Source organism: Falco peregrinus, chromosome 6 (genome assembly GCF_023634155.1).
Source record: "Falco peregrinus isolate bFalPer1 chromosome 6, bFalPer1.pri, whole genome shotgun sequence".
NCBI classification, from domain to species: Eukaryota; Metazoa; Chordata; class Aves; order Falconiformes; family Falconidae; genus Falco; species Falco peregrinus.
In genome coordinates, this window is record NC_073726.1 from 20,577,649 (window position 1) to 20,602,085 (window position 24,437).

Below are 24,437 nucleotides of genomic sequence, written 5' to 3' on the forward strand. Positions count from 1 at the left end.
AGATGCTAGCTACATCCTGCAATGCTTTGGTGAGAGATGCTCCAACGGTTCAGTACTAAGCAAAACAGAACAGTCCAGGATACAAGTAGGAGGGGAAAAATAAACAGAACCAAAAGCAGATTCTTCTTTAATTGTCTTGTGTTTTCATATAACTTAGGTAAACTAACTTCTACCAGTAAAAATTGAGAAATAGTAAAAGTAGTAATAGTAAAAAGCAAGATGCTCAAACACAAAGTTATATGAAGAAAAGCAAGCAAGATTAGAAATTGATGTCTAAAATGCATTATGGTTTATTTCATGTTTTTATTTGGCAATTTATCTGGAATTGTGCATACTACCACAAAAAAGGATTGTATATTTTTAACATGGCTGTAGTCTTTTCTTTTTCTTCCCCTTTGGAGAAATTCCTTTTTCTTTTGGGGTTTCTTGGGGGTTGTTTTTTGGTTTTTGTTTGTTTGTGTTAATCTTTTCTCTTACAGTAAAATAAGGATAAGAGCTAATGGCATCCTATATACACCTTGCAACGGTAAGAGCAGTTAGAACCCAACATTTGCTAACATTGACGTAGGGACAGGTAGTCTCACTGGGCCCAGCAGGCCTTCAGCGTGGCACCTGGGGCCTCCTGGCTGCCCAGGAGCCCTGTTTCAGCTCAGCCCAAGTCTCTCAGTCCCTGCCTCAGGGTCGCATTAGCAAGGCCTGTCTCCAGCCCTGCCTTGGCCCCATCTCCTAGATGGACCTCTGCCCAGTGACAGGCCCCTTGGGCGTACACCGCAGCTAAACTGCAGCTCATCACTTTCCCTATCCCCATCCCTTTTTCCTTCTGATGGTAACTCCTAGATGGACCATGAATTTGGTCCTTCACTCATCATGGCTGGAACCACCAGTGGACCCCGTTATCAGCACACAGCTTTCAACCAGGCCGCCTGCAGCTCCGGCTGCCCAGCTTTAGGAGGCCGTCCCTCGGCCCTCACTGCCGCCTGCACGTGAGCATCTCCTCCACTTCCCAGCTTTTTCCAGCCCTGCTGTAGCCACCTTCCAAACTTCTTTTCTGAGCCTAACCCAAATTTTAAGTAAATAATGGTACTTATCATCGCTTACTATATTTTCACCCAAAGTTCAGCCATCACTCAAACCATAATCTCTGGCGTAACAGAAGATTAATATTAGGTAATGGGAACTTTGCAGATGAACTAGAACAAAGACGTTTCAAATACATAAAATAACCATTTTCTGTCTCAAAGAACTGAAGTAAGCCAGTATCACCACCTTGATACCTCATTTGCTCTCTACCATTTTATTTTACTTACAAACCTGACAATGTTATTTTGTAAGCTCAGATCTTAAGTCCATGGCTGCTTTACCTGACTCCACCTGCACCCCCGTGATGAAGAACAGAAGCTGTAGGGTTTTTGTTTGCATCTTTCTTTGTTTTCCAGTTTTGTACTTTTTTTCTTTTTAATTGGAAAGAGGCTTTGGAATATCTGTGCCAGCATTTTTCCCCGACTAATTTCCATACTTATAAAAGAAAGGCCACCACATTGCCTGTTTCCACTCACTGCTGGATAAGAAGCTTTAAAAATTGAGTTGTAATAATATCAGATATTATTTCCCTTTTATTTAAATGTAGTCATTTCTACCAAAAATGCCCCCATACCCTCAGAGGCAGACTAAGCACAGGCAAAGCTGCCAGCTCTACAGTGCATCCTATTGCAAGGGCAGTGAAACGTAGCCAAAGGATGCTTTGACTATACCAAAATCATGGAAAGCCACCCTGGTGGCTGCTGTCTGTCAGCAGGATGGAGAGAACAGCAATCTCTCTTTGGAAGAATGCTCTTTTACTTAAAACCAGTTTCAGCCCAAGCCTGCACACGTGCTCCCAGCGGCATGAGCAGCAAGCCTGGCTCCTGGGAGATCACTTCTGATGTTCCAGTTTTGCCTGTTTCTTCTGACTCCCCCTAATCCTGCCCAGAGGCAGAGGTCAGAAAAGTCCTGCTTTTAATAACTCAGAGGAGGAGTCAGCTGGTTCTGAATTTGCAGACCTTCCTAGTTCAGAAATTGCACACAATTTCAAAAATACTTTAAATCTAAAGTATATAGCTCTTATTTTAGACAAAGAATTATTGAAGTTCACAGCATCCTAGCATTCCTATCAGAATCTGTGTTAACACATGTAGGCTTGGGCCCTTATACTTTGTATAATTCACTTTAAAATTCTTGTACAGCTCAGCACTTCTTTGAAATTCATCTCTTTTCTGGAATTCGGGTTGGACATAGGGACAAATAACAGAAGATGTGAGGAAAGGCCAGTGAGAGAAATTCTGAGCAAGAGAAAAAGCTAGCTATTGTGAAAGGTGAAAATAAGGCAGGTATTTGATGAAAAAGATGGCAGTCAGAAAGGTTCCGGCTTACTTAACCAAAAAGGTTACTGAAAAAAAGAGCTTAATACTGGAAGAACATAATGAAGAAGAGAATAGAAGTACATTGGAAAGAATATATTAAACTGATTTGAGTTTGAAGAAATGCATCATTTTTTCTCAAAATTTATCCTGTAATGCCTGAGGGCTATTTCATCTCAGCTCTCAACAGCACCATTACACAGTATTACAGAAGCATGAACTGAGATTTCAGAAAGCCAAAGGAATGAACTCTTAAAACACTACAGGTGCTTAAGAAGGGATAATTGAAGATGGGAAACTTGGGCTGAAGAGGAAAGAAGAAGGGATGCTGCAAAAAAAGGGTGAAGTGTCTTGTCAAGGATGATGCCATGGTTATATCCAGAAAAGACACAGATGTAAAAACTGAGAAGAAAGGCAGAAAGCAATTGCAGCAAAGAAGTCATTCCTAAACCTTTCCCATCAATGGGCTTCTTTCCTCTCACTTCCCTTTCCCCTTCTTTTCACACAGTTCAGGGTAAAAACTTTGCTATCTGCCTTGCCAAAGATTGATTTGTTTTGTTTTTACTTTAGGAACTTCACTGAATGTGATGGGCTGATAACTCTCACAGCTCCAGAAAACTATATAAGCAGAAACCATCCTAACTCACCTACTCTTTACCTGGGGAAAGTCCTCGAAAACTATTTCAGTAGATCTTGCACTGCAAATACCTCTAAACACTTATACCATGTTCTAAGATGCATTATCAGCATTATGATAAAAACCACTATTCTGATGAGACCAGCAGTCTGTATGCTATTCAGACGCAATGCACTGGAAATAACAGACATGCACAAACCATAGATACTGGTGCAGAGTAAGCATCAGCCAATTGTGCAAAGTGAGCCCAAGGGCCAGAACACCTTTCCTGCTGTGCTCCACAATGATGCTATTCATACTGAACTCAGTGAAACCACCTATTATATTTTCTGTGCTTGTATGTTCATTTCTGCTCAAATATTCCTGGTCTTTAAAACATGACAGAGGTAAAAATTCAAAAGCATGGGCACATACTAGTTTAACTGCTTGTATTCTCAAAGTATCTGAACCCACCAGCTTTAGTCCCTTGCAACCTGCAAAACAGAGACTCACCTAACACTGTGCACCTGCTTATATACATAAAAACAAACGTACTATTAGATGTCATTTTTGTGCATGTGTACATGTAGATACATAGGTAAAAATATGTACAAGTATACAGATGAAAATTTATACAATTGATATATGGATATACATACCTTCCTCCTATTTATGTAGGACTAGTTTAAGCCTATACCTTGCCTGATTCTTAAAATATCATCTCAACCTTGTTTAAAAACACTGGGAAATAGGAAAAAACATATTAATATCTGAGAAATGTGTAAGCTTTAACTCTTGTTACCTTGAAGTAATAAAGAAAACCATTCAATCTGTTTCATATTAAAGCATTTAAAACTCTTGCAAATATAGTACTGCAGAGGTCTCATGCAGATAAAAGGTTTTGACATACTCAGTTGTATTTCTTTTAACATTTGCTTATCAATGTATAGATGACATGAAGAGATGAATAAATTAAAGTGCATCCTATTCTTCACAAACGTAGCCCAAGTTGAATTGGATGTATGGATTTGCACTGCTCTACTCTTACTAGGACATGTAACCACTTTAGTGAACTATTCTTGTGTCAGCAAAACCTACTGATATGAGTCTGTAAATAAAATCCAGTCTTGCTGTCCATGTCATAGTTCTTTTTCATAAAAGCAGTAGTCATAATTCATAATCGTAGCACAACTCATAATATCATAATTATTTTAATAAAAATAGTAGGATATTTGCCCTACTTTGTTGGCAGAATATTTGAGAAACTCATTAAACTGATGGAATTTTCCTTTGACATTCCTTCTTCCAATTTTCAAGCTAAATTTACCCATAACTGCTATATATCTACTGCTCCAAAGAAAATTTGTTTTCTCTTGAACAGCATTTCCTCTTGGAGTTTATTCTTGACACAGAGTGTTTGCTGATCTGTAACCACGGTACTTTTTAGGATGGAGCACACTTTATTCTCCGTAGAGAGCATGATGTCTGCATTTCAAAATAAAACAGATCAGTCCTGAACACAGACTGCTGTTCACCCACATTGTGCTTGTTACAGCTGCCCCCGAGACACCTAAGAAATGTCCATATGCATTCTGCGGCATAGCGTGCTGCAGGAACAATTCTCAACTGACTATGCAGGCAAGCCTATACAAGGTTATACCCTGTGTCACTCTCTATATGCCTCCAATGTTATCTCAATGAGTTTTATACCCTCAAATACTCTTGCATGCCTTGATGTAACTGATGTAGCAACTGAAGCATGCAAACTCCCTCGCTTCATGCTTTGATAATATTATTTTCTACACTGCATCACTTTTTTCACATTATTTCAGCAACTTTGAGAAGAAAAGTACAAATGCACACACATATGACTTTGAGCCTCCTAGATATTGTCAAGAGAAGTCAAAACAACAAACCTAGTTTGAACACTGACAGTCTATGCCACTTGGTCCAAAAGTCAGGTCCATAGATTTGTTTTATTCAACAGCATTTATAGCTGTAAGTTTTAGAAATGTGGTTCCATCCCAGTCTGAACGTTTTTTCTTAAAGAAATGCGTCAAGGAGCCAGAATTAAAACTCTCTCCCCTTCTGTGCATGAAATACACTAACAAGAATGGGTTAAGCACAGGAAAATACACAAATCTGAGATTGCTTCTGCTACTCTACAGTGACTTCACCCACAAAAGCCTTTCATAGTAGTCAGGCTGGCATTGCTGACCCTCTGCCTTTTGCTTCCTACCCTACACTTTTTAGGAGTTATAAAGTGCCAAATGAGCTATGGCTTTAAGCAAGTGCCAGGCTCTACTTAAAAACTGTCTATGATCCTCATCTCCTGCATTATCCACCAATTTTCCGTTTTACCATTTGTACATTTAAACAGCAGCTCTCCACCTTGAATGCAGAATCTCAAAACATGGTCTAAATTAGCCTTATGTAGCAATGTACTGATATACTTTACAGATATGTTTCATAAATATCTTACCCAAAGAAGACTATACATAAGAGTGTTGCTTTGTAGTCTCATAGATATGTTGTGCCAGGCCTTACTATGTTTTCCCTAATATTAAACTTTATGAATGGTATCCAGTTTAAGGAGAGCTTTGAGGCAGAATTGCATTGTGGTGGAGAGAAAAGAGAGATCAAGAGAGACTGGAAGTGTCTGGAATTCAATTGCCTATATCCTGTGCTCCTCTGTAATAAGAAAAATAATCTCTTTCCAAGTCAGCTATCAGCAGAAGAAATGGAAACAATCATCACTTGAGATTAAAAAATGTACTGATATTTTTTAAAAGACTTCAGTCTTAGTCCAGCCTGTGTTTTTTCCTTGTTATCCCCCATCAAAAGAAAAAAAAAATAATTTCAAAACACCCTCTGCTGCAGTAAGACAAGCCTAGCACACTACTACCTGCATATGCTAGTAAAACAAAACTAAAATGTTCTATCCAAAAGGTAGGGAAATGCTATGGCAAGACTACATACTTCTTCAACTAGTATATTAGAATACTTTAAGTTTAGAAGTCATTTAAACTACTATACATATAGCAATCCAGATGAAATTAATCTTGCCTTTATAGAGATCATTCGGTCTGGTAGAAAACTTTTGCCGGAAGTCTTCATTCACTTTTTAGGTGGAAAAAAAATCACATACAAAGCATAAAAAGTTTTAAGATGGGAAAACACCAGAATTTTGTACAAGCAAGAAAAATAGCAATAGAGCCAAGTTCCTTAGTTTTACTGTTTTCATGTGTAACTTAAAAAATGCAACCTGAAGTTGCTCTCTTGAGAACTTGTAGTGCCCAAAGGAGTAAGAACAGAATCCTATCTGAATTAATTATTTATCAATGATTATTCATCCATTTTTAAAAGCAAAGATCTGTTCTGGATTCGCATAGTCATATTTATATTTATTCTTCATATTTTCAAGACAGTTACAGTACACTGCTTCAGTGCAGTATAATTTGGGACTACCAACTGGGAAAATGAAAATAGAATGAGTGTTTTCCGTAAACACATAAATTACAGGCAGTCATAGAGTTGGCCTAGAGCTCTCAAGACTTGCTAAATCCTTATGTCTCTCCAACGAGACCTAGAGTTGTTTGTGTATTTATTTACAGTTCTGATTTGCTCATAGCTGATAGCAAAAATGAACTGAAGAAAAGTAAACAAATGGTTAAAAGCTCACATTTCTGGTCAAATCAAGTAGAGTTTTTTTAATGTTTCTTTGCATGATGTAGAGGCATATCAGCATATTGCTAATTTTGAAGAGTTTCTCTGCTCTGTTATACATATCTCTTGCCTTGTGGCCACTCATCGTCATTTTCAAGACATAAAAGAGCCACAACTTCACCTGTTGTTTAAATACTAATGAGAATTACACTCTACTCAGTGGATGGAAGGATAAGAATTCCCAAATCCCTTGAGCAAAACACAGCTCTTAATAATAGGATTGTTGAGTACTCCTAGGCATTTTAAAGTCTATGCAGAATGAAACTCCCATTAAAATGTCTATTGTATTTCAACTGGAAAATAGTACAGACATCAAACTTTTTCTATCTTCTGTTTTCTGTTTTGAACGACTGCACAAGCCACTGTTCTTGGACCATCGCTTCTTGGTAGTGTATTTTAAAATACATAAAGTTTGGAAAATGAGGTAATTTTTTATTTTCTAAAGTCATTAGGCTTTGTCTCTCTCTTTTTTTTTTTTTCTTTATTTGCATGGTATTTCATGTGACATCTGAGGCCTACAAACTTTTAAATACACAAACTTTCAAACTTCCATGTCAGCTCTTTTTTCTAAAGATGATGACTTGTGACAAAAACAAGCTGAATTTTCATCTAATATCTTACAGGAATCCTGTGGCAAAAGAATAAGGTAAGTTATCAAGGCCTTCATGACTCCTGTGTTTCTGTCATTAGAAAAAACAGAAGGAAACGGAGTGAGCTAGAGATCATTTAGGCAAACTTGACACCCACAAATCCATGGAACCCGATGGGATGCACCCCAGAGTGCTGAGGGAGCTGGCAGATATTATCTAAGACACTCTCCACCATCTTTGAAAAGCCATGGCAGACAGGAGAGGTGCCTGAGGAGTGGAGAAAAGCCAATGTAATTGCAGTCTTCAAAAAAGGCAGGAAGGAGAACCCAGGAAACTATAGGCCAGTCAGCCTCACCTCCATCTGTGGAAAGGTGATAAACATTTAATCCCAGAGCTCATTGTGAAGCATGTGGAGGAAAAGAAGGTTATCGGTAATAGTCAGAATGGATTCACCAAGGGGAAATCATGCCTGGCCAACCTGATAGCTTTCTGTGATGGAATACCTGCCTGGGTAGACAAGGGGAGAGCAGTGGATGTTTCTGCCTTGACCTCAGCAAGGCTTTTGACACTGTCTCCCGCAAGACCCTCGGAGGGGAGCTCAGGCAGTGCGGGTTGGACAAGTGGGCACTGAGGTGGGTTGAGAACTGGCTGAACGGCAGAGCTCAGGGGGCTGAGATCAATGCGCAGAGTCTGGCTGCAGGCCTGTAGCTCATGATGTTCCCCGGGGGTCAGTGCTGGGTCCAGTCCTGTTCAACTTGCTCATCAGTGACCTGGGTGAAGGGACAGAGGCACCCTCAGCGAGTTTGCTGGTGATACCAAACTGGGAGGAGCGGCTGACGCACCAGAGGCTGCGCTGCCATTCAGCCAGACCTGGGCAGGCTGGAGAGATGGTGGAGAGGGACCTCATGGAGTTCAGCAAAGGCATGTGTAGGGTCCTGGCCCTGGGCAGGGACGGCCCCGTGCACCAGCACAGGCTGGGGCTGACCTGCTGGGAGGCAGCTCTGCGGAGAAGGGCCTGGGGGGTCTCATGCCGCTGGGCCAGCAGTGTGCCCATGTGGCCAAGAAGGCCCCTGGGACCCTGGGGGGCATCAGGAGGAGCGTGGCCAGCAGGGCAAGGGAGGGAATCCTCCCTAGTGACGTTTCATCTGGAGTGCTGTGTCCAGTGCTGGGCTCCCCAGTTCCAGAGAGACAGGGAGCTGCTGGAGAGGGGCCAGTAGAGGCTACGGAGATGATAAGGGGACTGGAACATCTCCCTTCTGAAGAAAGGCTGAGAGAGCTGGGCATGTTTTGCATGAAGAAAACTGAGAGGGGATCTTATCGATGCATACAAATATCTTAAGGGTACGTGCCAAGAGGACAGGGCCAGGCTCTTTTCAGGGATGCCCAGCGACAGGACAAGGGGCAACGGGCACAAACTGCAGCACAGGGAGCTCCACCTGAATATGAGGGAGAACTTCTTTACTGTGAGGGTGACAGAGCAGGGGAACAGGCTGCCCAGCGAGGCTGTGGGGTCTCCTTTGCTGGGGACAGTCAAAACCTGCCTGAACATTGTTCTGCACAATCTGCTCTAGGTGAACCTGCTCTACCAGGGGTTTGGACTAGGTGATCTCCAGAGGTCACTGCCAACACCAAGCATTCTGTGATTCTGTGAAGAAAATTACAAGTATCTCTATCTCCAAATACCTAACCCACTCATCTTAGAATTTCAGAAAGGCTCTATTTTTAATATGCAATAATGTTCGTAGTCCTAAGCCCCTATCTATATATTCCCAGCATTTGCCCCTTCTGACAGGAAACATTTAAAAAATATTTTGGGACAAATATGCTTTTTTTAAAAAAAAAATCTCTAAGGTTTGCTAATATGAATGGCATTCCTTCTCTAAGAATCAAAACTTTGTAATATTTTCTGAATTTCTCAGTCTTTTAGAAGTCTGACTCCGTTATGAAAAGAACGTTACTGCCTTAGTCCATTGATTTAACTTTTTTGTGCATATTCAGTCATATCTTTTTCTTTGTTTAATTAAAAGAAAAAAAAACCTTCTCTCCTCTTATTAGTAATTTAAGACCAGCAGAATTAAGTACGTTTATATTCCTTTTTTTCAAAATATTGGCACATTTCCTGAATTCAGTGTAAAAAGAGGTCAGGATAATATGAATGTGATGGCCAGTGCGGGAAATGTGTTTGCCTCAGAGATGATGGAAACAGAGGAAACTAGTTAGCTATCAGTTATACTGGCAAGAAAGAATCAAGGAGAAAGATAGATAGTTACGAACTGAAAATATTTTGTAAAGCTTACAGACAAAATAAACAGCATCTTTGAAGTCCATTTCTAATTGATTTCACTGATTTACCAAGGGTAGTAAAGCACTGCTAAGAATTTTATCACAGATTTACATTAGCAACTGAATCTGAAGGTGAAAACTAAAATAAAAAAAAACCTAGTCAGCTTCATCTGTTTTATGAATTCAATGAACTCAGAAAATATGTACTACTGCAGCCTGTAGAAAGCTTTTCTTAACACTTCTCTATTGCAAAATAAAGAACCTACAGGGTGTTAATAAATTGAGTACAATAGTACATCTTGCTTTTAATAAGATCTTTGTTCAGAAAGCACATTAAAGACTCATTCAAAATGAAGGTGATAACGCATATGTATGGTGCCTTAATGATGAGAAATCACACCTTCCTTTCTTTTTTTCTTTCCCAGCTCCTTCCCGCTACACCTTTTTCTGAAGCTGCACATTTGTTTTTTAAATGAGTTGCCTGGTCAATAAGTAAAAAGTGTATTAGATGTCTTTTAACATATTTGATTTTTCAGATAAAATGGAATGCTTGAAAGATTCAACAATGATTGAAGGTGTTCACTTTACTCTAAAAGCTTTTTTGGCAAGTTCCCTATGAAGGAAGCACTTCACTGCCCAGATGAGATCCTTGCAGAGATTTATGTTATAAAGTTATACTCCTATACTCAGTGTAAGCATATTAAAAGATGATAAATAATCAAAATCTAAAGACCAAGACACAGCAGAAAAGGTAGCTCCTCTACAGTTACACATTTTAAATCCCTGCTTATATATAATCTCAATTCTAATTGTAAAGCTTCGGTATCAACTTCCTAATTGGTTTAAAATTACTAAAGTGTAAAAACATAAATAAATCAAGGATTAAAACTGTGATTACAAATGTGTTCAAATGATGAATCACACTAACACTTATAGTGGGGTTATCCTTACACAAGATCACATTAGATCTTATATAATGGAACAAAAGTATGGAAAAGCTCTCCAATGACAATCCAGATTTTGAAGGAAGTCAATGATTTCCAGAGAGCCTAGGAAGTTCTAAAATTCCAGGCAAGCTAGCAAGAGGCATTACCCTTAGAAAGTTTTCTAATAAACTAGTTTTATTTTTGCCTTTAAGACATATTTCTCATATCTAACTAGTGCCTCCTAGAAATTTTGAAACCAGAATGCATCACAGAGACTTTGGGAAAATAAGAATTCGAATATTATGGACAGGATGCTGTGGAAAAACAAGTGGGCAGTGTCAGGGAATTTCCTGGCAGTGAATGACAGACAAATCCTGCACTCATCTAGTAATGCCTATGTCACATGTCTCCAGTCTTCAGCATGGGTATGTTCACAGTAAATATCTACATTTAGATGAATCTCTTCTTTTTAATTATGGAGATCCTAGGAAAGTACGGTGAGAGTGCTTTAAATTATGTAACTGCAGTATCTCCCATCTCGTTTTGAGAAAGCACTATTGAAAACCTTGCAGAAATGCCTGTTCCTGCAATACTCACAGTGCATTTTTTATGACTCTAAAAGGTTCGAGTGATTTGATAAGCACCAAATAAACATTAGAACAACCCCTAAAACCACCCAGTTTCAGCAAATCTGATTCATTCTTATTTCCTCTGCACCTCACCTTCCTACCACTCCCAGTGTACACAGAGCTCTGTCCTCTGAATAGAAAGATGCCAAAGTGCAAACAATCACTGACAGGAAAAAAAGGTGACTTCAACCCTTTCAGTGAGATGGGCCACATTTAATTTAAAATATACACAAATTAAAGCTATATGTCACAGAAGGGAACGTGGCACACAGCCCTTCAGAGAATAAAACATTATCCTCCCTAAAACCTTCACCATCTGCCTGTCAATTTAAATCAATCATTTGCATACTTTTTTCCAAATCACAGAGGCTTCAGAAGTGTGAGGCCTTACCCAAAATGAATCAAAATCAATGGAAGTTATATTTCATTGGGTTTTGGATTAGAGCATTCTGCGAAGACACAGACAGCTATGACACTTTGCCCATGTTTAGTATTGTTAAAAATTCCACAAAATTATGAAGTATATCTGACTTTACTGGGAAAGGATTGCACACACACTTTGTGCCTGCAGGGACCAGTTCCCTGTACCCCAGGTCTGGAGCCAAATATAAACAGTATCATTTCCCATTGAGGCTCTTTGCACCCAAGAGGACTATCAGAGGTACAAGCCATAAAAGAGCTGTATCCTCTCTCTGATAGTCTGAGAGAAAAAGTATTCTAGTTTTTCTCCACAGAGTTTTCCCCTCTTTCAAGAGACAAAGTATGTTTACTAAACTGCCTCTTTAGAATGAAGAAGTATTAAAGCTGAAAGTTTGGTGTTCTGTTTGTTTTCCACTTGAGGCTTTTAAGATGAAATGTTTTAGTGTTGTTATGACAACTACAATAAATTACAGACAGTCCTGAAAATCTTCAATCTGCAAGACACATCAAGCACAGAGAGATGTCTACTACGCTCTGCTCTTGCAGGTCACCTCTTAGCTCAGATCCTGTGATGCCAGACTTGTTTTATCTGTTATTGTTTTTATCTTCCATTTCTTTGCTGTGCAACTTTTCACTACAGTTTTATGCAGTCAATATTTTTACTAGAAAAAAATCATAAATCCAAACTAACATTTCCATGACCTTTTGTCTTTACTTTTAAACCCAGTCGATACTTAAACACTGGCCTACACATTACCATCACAGCAAATGCTGTCTCAGAAATACCAGGACTCAGAAAATCATCATTTACACAGAATATGAAATGGCACTATCAGTTAAAAGATAAGGCATATTGAAAGTATTTTTCATGTAGCACTTCAATGTGATAATTAATCCCTAAAATCTGAATATCAGTCTTCATATAAGTAAGTGGATGCTAATAGGCCATCCATAAAGACTCCTCTTATTAAAATACAGATGAGATATTCCTTATGTTTATACATGTGTAAGTACAATTAATATTGCAACCCAACTGGAAACAAAATTGCATTAGTTAACCAACCATTGCAAGGCAATCAAATGTAGTATCAAATGTAATTGTAAAAGAACCATTTGGGGAATAACAGCAATTATTTCATACAGAATTCTCCCCTCCTTCCGATCCTTGTAGAATATTTTTCATGCATCTCTATGCCAGAAAAATAATTGGACCATCACAAGTGTCAAAACCAACCCCCTTTCATTCTGCAGCATACAAGAAAATTCAAACAGACAAGGCTGTTTCATTTAGAAATATTGGTTTGTATCTCTGATTTGTAAATGTATTAATCTAAAAGCATTTAAGTAGGTTTTATTTCTCCACCTGTACATGCAGCTAGGGAATTAGGCAATATTGTTGGAGCAGGGAGCAGAGAACGGCATTTCTTTATTTGCCTGAAGCTAAGTGCTTCGGACTTGCCTTCATAAACTTCACAAATATTCTCTAAAGACTTACTAGTTTTCTATCAGGTAAGTATTATTTTAGGGCTGTAGATGTAAACTGCAGTTCAGATATTTCAATTGACTTTGTGCTTAATCAGGAAACAACATGTTACAATCCAGTATTTATTTTTTTCCTTTTTAACTCAGAACATACTCAGTATTATTTATTATTCTTAATTAATATTCCTTTGAATAATTTTGCACTGTTTAGTAAATTAATGAGTATTGCCAAAATTATTTTGATATTTAATTATCAATGTAAAATACCAAAATCCATTATGATCTTTAATTCTGTCAGCTGAAAACTAATGGTAAATATGCAAAATACATGCTCTTAACTCATTTTAGCTTTTTATTTTTGCTCTTGAGACATTCAATATACACCTGAGAAGTGTTCATTTATTAATAACAAGAATATATATAGCCCCCAGTGTCAATCTGTGTTTTTAGAAAGTTATGCAAGGTAACAGAAGGATAGAAATATGAAAATACTTTAACACCAGATATTCACTATTCCGTAAGTTTCTGGGTCACAGCTTCCCAGGTTCATATTAATATCAGTCTGAGATTTCTATTAGCACAGCTATTTTTGCTTTTGGTAAACATGAACAGATTATCTCAGATAAAACCAAAATAAAATTTAGTAATTCTTAAACTTTGGTAAAGATTCCTTTAACTGTTGATCCTGGCAAGATCATGGAGCAGATCCTCCTGGAAACTATGCTAAGGAGCATGGAGGACAGGGATGTGATTCAAGACAGCTGACATGGCTTCATTAAGGGCAAATTGTGCCTGGCAAATTTGGTAGCCTTCTATGATGGGGTTATAGCATCGGTGGAGAAGGGAAGAGTGACTAACAGCATCTATCCGGACATCTGCAAAGCTTTTGACACTGTCCCACACAATATCCCTGTCTCTAAAATGGAGAGCCACAGATGGACCGCTCAGCAGATAAGGAATTGGCTGGATGGTCACACCTAAAGAATTATAGTCAATGGCTCAATGTCTGGGTGGACACCAGTGGTGAGTGATGTCCCTCAAGGGTATGTATTGGGACCAGTATTAATTCACATTTGTCAGGAACACAGACAGTGGGATTGAGTGCACCCTCAGAAAGATTGTGGATGACACCAAGCTAAGTAGTGCAGTTGATACTACAGGGGGATGAGACGCCAGCCAGAGGGACCTTGGCAGGTTAGATAGGTGGGCCTGTAAGAACCTCATCAGGTTTAACAAGGTCAAGTGAAAGTTCCCACACCTGGGCTGGGGCAATCCCAAACATGGATGCAGGCTGGGCAATGAGTGGATTGAGAGCAGCCCTGTGGAGAAGGACTTTGGGGTACTGGTGAAGAAAAAGCTGGACATTAGCTGGCAATATGTAATCATAGCCCAGAAAGCCAAACATATCCCATGCTGCATCACAAGCAGCATGGCCAGCAGGTCAAGGGAGGTGATTTGGCCTCTCTACTCCACTCTGCTGAGACCCCACCCGGTGTACTATGTCCAGTTCCAGAGCCCTCAGCACAAGAAAGACATGGACCTCTTGGAGCAGGCCCAGAGAAGGGCCACAAAGATGGTCAGAGGGCTGGAGTACCTCTGCTATGAAGACAGGCAGAGACAGTTGGGGTTCTTCAGCCTGGAGAAGAGAAGGCTCTGGGGAGACCTTATAGCAGCCTTCCAATACTTAAAGGGAGCCTACAGGAAAGATGAGTGTAGGACAAGGGGTAAGGTTTTAAACTGAAGGAGGGTAGATTTAGATTAAATATTAGGAAGAAATTCTTTATTGTGAGGGTGGAAAGACACTGGCACAGGTTGCCCAGAGAATCTGTGGATGCCCCCTCCCTGGAAGTATTCAAGGCCAGGTTGGATGGAGCTTTGAGAAATCTGGTCTAGTGGAAGGTGTCCCTGCCCCTGGCAGGGGGGTTGGAACTAGATGGTCTTTAAGGTCCCCTCCAACCATTCTATGACTCTACAAATCTATGATTTACCAAAAAGACCAAACTTAAATTGTTACTTTTGTTTTTCTTTGCTTTGACTTCTTGAACTAGCTGGAATTTAATATACTACAGGACTGGAAACATTGGAAGAAAATTACTCTCGATCAACAACAAACAGTAGGGAACAGGGATTGTCGCAGATGTGGATTTCTGTTTCTATCAATGGTTTAGTCTCAACTTTTTTTCTAAAAGGCAAGCAAATTCTCTCCTTTAGACAATTTGACAGTCTTTACATGAAATCATTAGCTGAGATAACAAAAGCGGGGCTGTGGGACCAAATCTCAATCTTTAAAGGTTTTTCCCTGTACTAGCTAATTTCAAAAGACCTATCTGAGGATGCTGAACTTTTATTATACTGCAACATTAACATACAAATAAAATTTTAAAAAATCTTTAAAGCTTACACACTTTTTTTGCTGTGAACTGTGCAATAAACACTAATATTTTGAATAAGGTGCTAGAAGAAGCACTTTGGCAGTCTTGATTGACATATACCTTCTAGCTCTGTATAGACCTTGGTATTATGGCCATCCCTCTTTGCCCTTTCACTTTTGGATTCATTCCACTGAAGTCAGCCCATATATACTTCCCCAGAAAGCAATGGTTGTGATATTTTCTTCTTTAAAGTCCATACATAGGTTATTGTTCAGCTGCAATCTGACTGTCAATGACATTGCTGATTGAGAGCTCATTAGAAGCAGAAATAGATTGTCCCAGAGAGTTTCTTTCTACAGTGACTCATGTGCAATGCTGCTGGAAGGGCTTTTATCTCCCCAAATCTAATCCTGGATGAGAAATGAACCTCATACAGCATGATGTCCACTGTTCATAATGCTATCAGAAGTACTTTAAGAACCACCATCTGCAGAAAGTTTTATAGTATATCTTCTGTTTTCCATCACAGCCATTACGAGAATGAATCTTCCAGTGAAAATTAAGTTTATCAGAAAGATATGTGTGCAAACTAATTTGAGCAGGCATTTTCTAAAAAGTAGGCCAGAAGAGAAGAAAGATTACTTCTGGCAAAAATGGAACAAATTAAATTATAAGAGGCTTAATACATTTATTTGAAATTTAATTGCATAACCTAATGTCAAGGTTATTATATGGTGCGCACTGTTCTCATTCAAATTCAAAACAGAAAGCACAAGCTCAGTTTGCAGTTACTTTATTATAAATCCAACTGCATTTTTTATTTTATTCTGACCATAGTCTTTACCTAAGCCACAACATTATTATAAAATCACATTTCAAAATTACTTTGAGATCTCTCCTTGGCAATGAATTCTGATAAGACCAGGAGCCTCTCTGGTAAGACTGACTTCTACTGCAAGTAAAGGGTAAAGAGAAAACCAAAAGCTGTTGACAGTGTTGTTGATGTCATGCTGGTTGTGTACAGTAAGAAGCAAAACGATTAGAGCATCTGATTGTATTCACACTTTTCTGCATTGAGTCCATCAAACCTGCAGGTTTTGTGTTCTATTCAAAACAGAGACACATTATCAGAAAAGGTCTCTGTAGCATTCTCAGTATTGTATCCCTATGGAATATGCAGTCTGTGTTTTACTGGGTTAATACTTTCATTCTAATGAAGGTGTGCCTGTGCAGAGAGCATGCTTAAAAGCATTCAGGCTATGTCCAGACCCTCATTGCACCCCTAAAAGTCAGTCACTCTTATCTGAATTATTTTGCCTGACCTTAGGGGGTTTTTTTTGTCTGTTTGTTCTCAGATCTCCAAGTGTCTGAGGAACATTGGATCAGAAAAGACATTATAGAAAAGCATTGTGTATTTAAATGTGTGCCACTGTGATACTAGTCAATGTGTAAATACAGTCTAGGTTTGTAGCAGCATCGCATAAAAGCACCATCTGCTTTTATTTCTGAAGGAACAGGAAATGAAGGCATAAAAAATCACTTTGACCCTTAGCAGGGAACTGTAGCCTAAAATTAACAGGCTTATAATCATGCCGCACTATATTAATTTGGCTTCATCGGTAATAAAGAATTAATGTACGTTTTACAATCATCACACTTGTTATTCAGTAAGTTTGAAATGATTGAAGAAGACAATTTAGTGTTTGACCAAGCTAGGGCGCCTCTCAGTAGTACTAGAATACTGAAGAGATGCAATTAAGTATAGAAAGGGATTAAAAAAATAGTCTATGACTCCCAATATAGCATGTAGAAAACCAAATCCTTCTCTGTTAAGCTTTTTCCTGCTTTTTTCTACCACATCAGGAAAAAAACAACTTATAAAAATATTTTCTACGATTCTGTGTTTCAGTGCTTGGAGTAGCACACTTTTAACTGATAGTAACCATCACTTAGAGGTCTTCTCTGTAATCATTCCTTGTATGTCAAAACAAACAGATGGTCTTGTGCAGTTCTCTAAAGCTGCCTATGAGCTTCTGAAGTGAAAAGTCCAGTTTATTCTCTAGACACCTGGACTGTGACTCTGTTTACTCAATAAAATAAGATGCCCATTCATAGTCAATGACTCCTTCTGTCATGGCTATATAAACATGTTTGTAAGAAAGTAGTTAACATTTCAAAGAGAAAAAATACAAGGTTAAAAGGAGAAAAACTGAAACTTACCCCAAATTCATCCCTCCACTGATGTGATGCTTGGTACTTTTCTGCTTCTTTAGCAAGGCGCTGAAAACCAAAGAGACAGAGGACATACAGTTTAGTCTTCACTGATTCTTCATATAGCAAAGTCTTTCTTTTTTTAGTTTCTTCATATACATGTTTTCTCTGTATAAGTTTCTATATAGCTATGCTTTTTTGCACTTTGTTTTTCTGAAATTTGTTTTACTGAAAATATGTGTATTTCAGTAAAGATGTGCCCTCTCATTTCAAAAGTGCTATTTTGTTTATTATTGCTTATTTAAGTACTCTAATCATGCATTAGAAAACTCAACGCTCATTCCAATGTCATTTAAGAAGTTCTAATTAAGTTCAAAATCCACCAATATCCTTCTGAAAAGACTTTTTCTTTACACATACCACCTTGCCTTATATGCATTACCATCCAATGACAATTATTTATTAGAATCTTAAACCCCAGTATTATGGACATTTATTTCTCCATTAAATTATTTAGCCTCACTTACAGGAAGTACTGGCATCCCCTGTGATTATTAGGGACCCATAAAACTCAGTAATTCGGACTAGCTGTAGTCTGGTCCCATGGACTGAATACACATCAGCAGTTGCACAGTAACAGACATGCTCCTAGAGGGAATTTTTCTTGTTTAAATTACATTTGAAAGAAATCCATTTTGTCCACTTAGCCCCATGGGAAGCAAAGCACAGTGCACAGGAATGATGCTGTTTCAAATCAAAATCTTGTACAGACACATCCACTGGGTTGGTGACATGTCCCTCCTTATATAAAATCATAAGCCTTCAAAAAAAAATCTATTTGTACATGCTTATGAGAAGTTTATTACAAGTTTGCACATCAAAATTGCCGAGTGTAATGCGGGCTCTCCAGTTGAGCTGCACACCGCATCCCCAGTGCCACAGCCCTGGAAGTAAGCAACCATCCTGAAAGCAAGCAAGCCCACTCTGAAGAGGCAGCTACCTTATACAAATATTTGTAGTTCATGTGGACACAGCCATGTTCTAATTGTTGAGTGCCCACCCTCCAAACTAAATTATTATATAGCCCAACAGAAAATTTAGCAACAGTTTCTGGAGATTCACAGTCCTTTTATAACAGAAAGAGTCTGGCAATATCTACCAGATAACTAGGGATGAAAACGGTTTACTGTGTAACGATATGTGCACAGTGAACCTGATGATCCTTTTAATATCCAGACCAATTCTACAAAAAATGAACTGGTAGTCTAAGTCATATTTTCAGATGAGTCAACTGTTAGTTCTCACTAACAACCAGCAGGAGTATGACCAGAAAGTTCACATGAGCTGGAATCACAGAGACGGTGCTGCCAGAACCTCACCCCAGCCACATCCAGGATAGCAACCCCTATGTTACCTCATCCCATGACAGCAGTCCCTCTCCCCTCTCTAACAACTATCAGGATGATAAATTTTACAAAGCAAAACTTAAGATCTTTTCCTTTTACATTTGCAATCATTCTCTATAAACAAAAAACACCAACAAACCTGTGTGCTCTGCTGCCAGAAAATAAGTGTCCCCACACACTTGTCTTATGGTCAATGCCCATGAGTTTTAGCTAACACAAAGCTACTAACATCTTACAGGCATTGCCAGCTGGAGGTACCCTCCAGAGTAGGCAAGTACCACAAGTACAGAAGAAAAATTAAATTGATGCACTACACTGTGAAAAAGCACAGTACATCTCTCCCTTGACTGCACTGGACAAACTCCTCAGAAACCTACAGTATTTTGAGTTTTCTGGTAATTTCCTAGAACAATTCTGTCTGTCTAATTTCCTCACTCAATATAGCCAGTCCTGCATATAAATTTACATATCCTCTGGTGAGTTCAAGCCAATTAAGTGATGTTTCACCAGTCTGTAGCAAAGCAAAATATGACACTTACTACACATGCAAACAGCTGCAGTCAACACTATGCTTGGATTTCCTTCACAGTCTCCTTCATTGCCTTAAAGTACCCAGAGAACTGCAATTGTTTTCCACAAAAGACAGTAGAACCCAAATGCACAAGCTGATAAATGGATTATGAAAAGAAATATAAAGAGCATCAACATTACTAGGAATTTTGCATTGAAAGAACTGCAGCTGCACTTCAAATTCCCCAGTTCCATGAAAAAGTGGTAGATTCCTCAGCTAATTCGCACTATAAAGCATAAACACTAAAAGCAATTAAAACCAATATAGTTGTTTGGGTTTGGGTTTTTTTTTGTTTCAGGTGGGGTGGGGGGGAAAGAGTATTTCCCACCACAGAGATACTGTATTCTTACTCTCCTTGATAAATTTTTCAGGTTTAAGTTAGAATCCATCTTAACTGTCTAAGTAACTTGCTAAAATAACACTACATTTCATTTCTACAGCTCTTTATACCTTGAAGTAGTTTCCAAAATGAGAAGTTGTCATTTGGGGTACGTGTACCTCTGCTAAAGGTAACGAAGCCCATACAAAAGCACAAACAACCAGCAACAGAGATACCATAATGAACAATGAGAAAATGGCTGTTCCTTGACTCCAAAAAACTAAACCCCGACACCTCATTGGAAGTACACATGACCACGAGCTACGCCTATACACACTGGCTCCAGCAACGGGCTGAGACACCTTTTGGATGTCTTTTTGACTGCTTAACTGAAGAATCTCTGCAGTTTGCTGAACTGCATAGCAATCAATTTAATTTTTGCATCAGTTATTAGATCAATTTTCCAAATTGGATCCAAAACTTTAGCTGGAATGTATCCAAAAGTTTAGCTGGAATGTATATTTAGAATTTATTTCCTAGTTTCCTATGTCAGAGATAGAATTAAAGCCTAGCCAACTTAATATCAACCCAGCATTGTTTTCCCTGAAACAGATCATCTTTCATCAACGATTCCTATAAATGCTACACAAATTACTAGTAGTCAGTGTAGTAGCTGTTCGCCAGGACTAAAATAAATCTGTAAGTTGAGTGGTCACAAGAATAAGTCATTTGATCTCTCAAAATGGGGATAAATATTGTATTTTTACATTCTATTACTTCAACAAAACAATCCTGTGATGGACATCTATGTAAGTTACATGTGCAAAAAACATAGAGAGGCATTTCCCAAAGACCATTCTACTACAGTATTCAGGCTACCCTGCTCACCTCCAGCAGAAGACTTTATCAATGTTTATGTGCAGGCTATCACAAGGGCATGGATAGTGCAAGGCCTCAATTTTCAAGAAGTGGGTATTTTTAAAATATATGGGTTGACTCATAGTAAGTCTGCATGCACAAACCAGTATCATTCTCTCCTATGTAATAACTTATGTTTTTAGGAAAGATAAGGGAAGAGTACTAAATTTAAGGAAAAAAACTATATTGTGAATCTAAGGTGTTCTGAGAAGTGTTTGATTTCTATGCAAGGAGAACCTTGTTGCTACAACATGGAGTCTAATAACTGAGACATTCACCCTTTCACAGAGAGAGCCTTGTTATGAGCCAGAGTAAGAAGTCGAAACTCCTGGCTCAAAAATATCTAGATGGTGAAGCCAAGTCATTACCTATGCCCTTTATTTTGACACAAGAGGAGACTAATTTTTCATTTTTCTCAAAGAAATCATGCCTGCTTCCTTTTGAGGTATGCAAACGTCAGGTCTTGCCTTCCCTGTTTTGATGGAAGAGCCTCTGGAGAAGGCCAAGAGGAGTAACACAACAGCAGGCTGACACCTGGCACTTCCCATTTTCCCTCTCATTACAATGAGGGTTTAATAAGGTAACACCCTCTTTAACACCATGATCCATGGTGGTTCTCTACAGGTTTCTCTAGAAAATACTAAAATGTTGGGATTTTTTTTTTTTTTAATGTAGGAAAACAAGCAGAAATGGTTCTAAAACAAACATGCACAATCATATTTCTGTATTTCGGTTTTAACAATTTCTTACTCCATGTCTCAATATGCTTGCTGTGAGGACAAAAGGTGTGAGATGTTCCCAGACCCTGAATGAAGCTCTGCCTAACATGATATTTTTACATAGAGAGGATGAAAAAAGAGTCATCAATAAAAAGGGGAAAGGGAACAAAACTAACATGTAACAGAAACATTCTGGCTTACTTCAAGGTACTTAAAAAGCCCTACACTGAACAACCTGTTGGAGAACAAGGATTCTCAGACTATGGCAACGAAACTCAAATTACTCTAAAATAGTACATAAATTGAAAAACCATGACCAGAAAGAGAGCGCTGCAAAAGCTAACAAAACGTAGTAGCATCTCTTATGCTTTTGGAGGATGCCCGGCAGCTGTGAGATGGTGCTTCTAAGTAAGAGACCAAAAGGGATGATGCCAGATTTAGCCAGTGCGAATAACACAGTAGCTGACATCAAATTTAAGGTGCTTGAACACAGTGATTAAACAAGCATTTGTTTAATAAATGTTCCTAGATTAAACAATTATTTCTACCTTATTTTTAATTTTATTTTAACTTTTTTTAGTGAATGAGAACTTTTCTCTCCCTTGCTATTTTCTAAATAGTGTGCAGGGTGCATTATTTTTAGAATACTTAGCTCATCAATAAAAAAACAATCATCTCTTGAAAGACAGCCACTGCCCACAAATAAGATTTTTATTCAAACTTTCAAAGAAGTCAATAGTTATCTTCTACTATATTTCCTTAAATCTTTCAGGGAATGATTACCTTTAAAGCAAAATAGCTATTGGGAAAGATAGATGAGATGCAAGTGTTATTTACTTCACCAGCCTATCAACTTTTCTTTAATTTTTAAAGGGATTACAAAAGATGACACCAAAAAAAAAAAAAAAACCCACAGGGAAAAAAAAAAAAAAAAAAAGGAAATGTAAACCAACAGCTAAAAACCCAAAGCCCAGCTGCCAGTCAATCTCAAAACTATCAATTTTCGAAGGTCTTGTCTCCAGGTTCCAAGTGCATCCTCCTATCTCTGAAAGACAGCCTTTGACGTAGCACGGACTGCAAGAGAGCTGAAGAATCTTTATCTGATCTGTAAAGATCAACTCCCTAGAAGGCCTATTCATCTTCCAGCCTTCATTTTCGTGAGCATATGTCATATCTTTATCTCCTCCTAGACAGCACAGAATTCTGTCAGCTAATGGCCTAATTACAATTATATTCAATACAATGAAATAAACTTTTTTTTGTGCTTCTTACTCTCCTTTAAGTATTTTGTCTTTAAAATAATATTTGACTACCCCCTGATATATTAAGCTATTAAAAAATGTGTAAGCTTAGAGTTATTAGACATAAATAGCCTCACAAAGCTTTCTAAAATACCAAATCTATGGATTTTTTAGGTCATTTTAAGAATATAAATACCTAGGAAGAAAATACCAATATCAAGCTTAAATAGAATGAGGTAAAAAAATACAATGAACTTCTAATCCTGATTTCAAAATATGATCCAAATATCCAATCCTGTTCTGGCATAAACACTGTAAAAGCCACAAGGAGTAAAAGCAGTTTCAAACATGGTTTTCATTTATGTATCTGAAATACACATATTGTTATTCTGTGGATGATTATGAATTGCACATAAATTGCAAGAGAGAAATATGAGGAAAAGATTCAGTATGACTAGAATAAGGTGTCAGAAGTGCCAATGGAGGACTGATACTGTTATTTTACTACAGCTTTAATACAGACTGACAAAGTTTTAAAGAAATCCATTTTCACCTCAGTAAGCTGTTACATTTGTGTGTTAAACCGAATTAGAATTTTTTCCACCTTGATTCTACTGGCTTTACTTGCATGGAGTATGTTACATTTTCATAGTAATTCTTGGTAATTAATTACCCAAATACCCATGAATTACACTATTCATTAGTTTCCTGTTACCCTGTTGTATAAAAAGATCACTCGATTTGGCTCAAGGGGGTGTGATTTCAACAAGCAACACTCACAAACTGGAAAGTCAGTAGCCAAAAAACGAGCGTGGGAGCGCTAATGATAGCAAGACCATAACCCCCATATAAACACATGTGAATTTACTTTTCTTTGTCTTTATTTCCATTCCCCCAGTGGGACATGGGAGGGGTTCACAGGGACTGACTACCTTTTTACATGTAACTCTTCGGAGGATTTGCTATATGACCTTTCTTACAAGTGGACATTCATAATAATTATCAGCATAAAAGATGATCTGGCTTTGATCTGGTGATCTGGCATATTAGTTTTGTGTCGTGGTTAAACCCCAGCCAGCAACCAAGCATCACGCAGATAAGACGGTCACAACCGTGAAACAATGTCTTAGACTGAACTAAAAACATACCTAATTTTGATGATTTAAATTGTAACCACAAGGTTTAATATCTCCTCTTACAAGTAATTTTTTTTGCTTTTAAAAATCTTTTGATTGCTAACACTGTAGCACGTTTCTATAATAACTCCTATTTCCCTACCTCAAATAAGAACTGTTATCCTGTTCAGTGCTCTATTCCATTATGTAAATAACATCATCCTCAGTATAAGTGTAACCAGATTTTTAATACTTACACAGATATTTTTTTACGGTGACCAACAGTAAGATTTCATTTTGTGCTGATCTGCGGTGTAGGTTTGTATCATTTATTTACACTGCAGAGTCACAGCCTCTTTCCTACTCTGGCATCTGCTGTGCCACGTGATGGCAATCTGGTCTGTTAATGAGGACATCTGAAGCATATAAGGTCACAGACAGAGAGTATGTTTATAACTGGCCCCCCATACTCAACATAGACCTGGTCTGATGTATTC

At 38.2% G+C, this 24,437-nt stretch overlaps 1 protein-coding gene across 11 annotated transcripts in view; it reads right to left on the reverse strand.

Annotated features, from left to right (window-relative positions):
- Nucleotides 1-24,437, reverse strand: part of CACNA2D1 (calcium voltage-gated channel auxiliary subunit alpha2delta 1) — a 433,534-nt gene that overhangs the window by 217,482 nt on the left and 191,615 nt on the right. For all 11 annotated transcript variants that reach the window (XR_003557130.2, XR_008747812.1, XM_055808421.1 and 8 more), the window contains exon 4: nucleotides 17,661-17,720. Coding sequence is in view for 9 of the 11 variants with exons in the window: in XM_055808421.1 (XP_055664396.1) it covers nucleotides 17,661-17,720 (60 nt within the window). In the remaining 2 variants the exon portion in view is untranslated. The remainder of the gene's footprint in view (nucleotides 1-17,660; nucleotides 17,721-24,437) is intronic.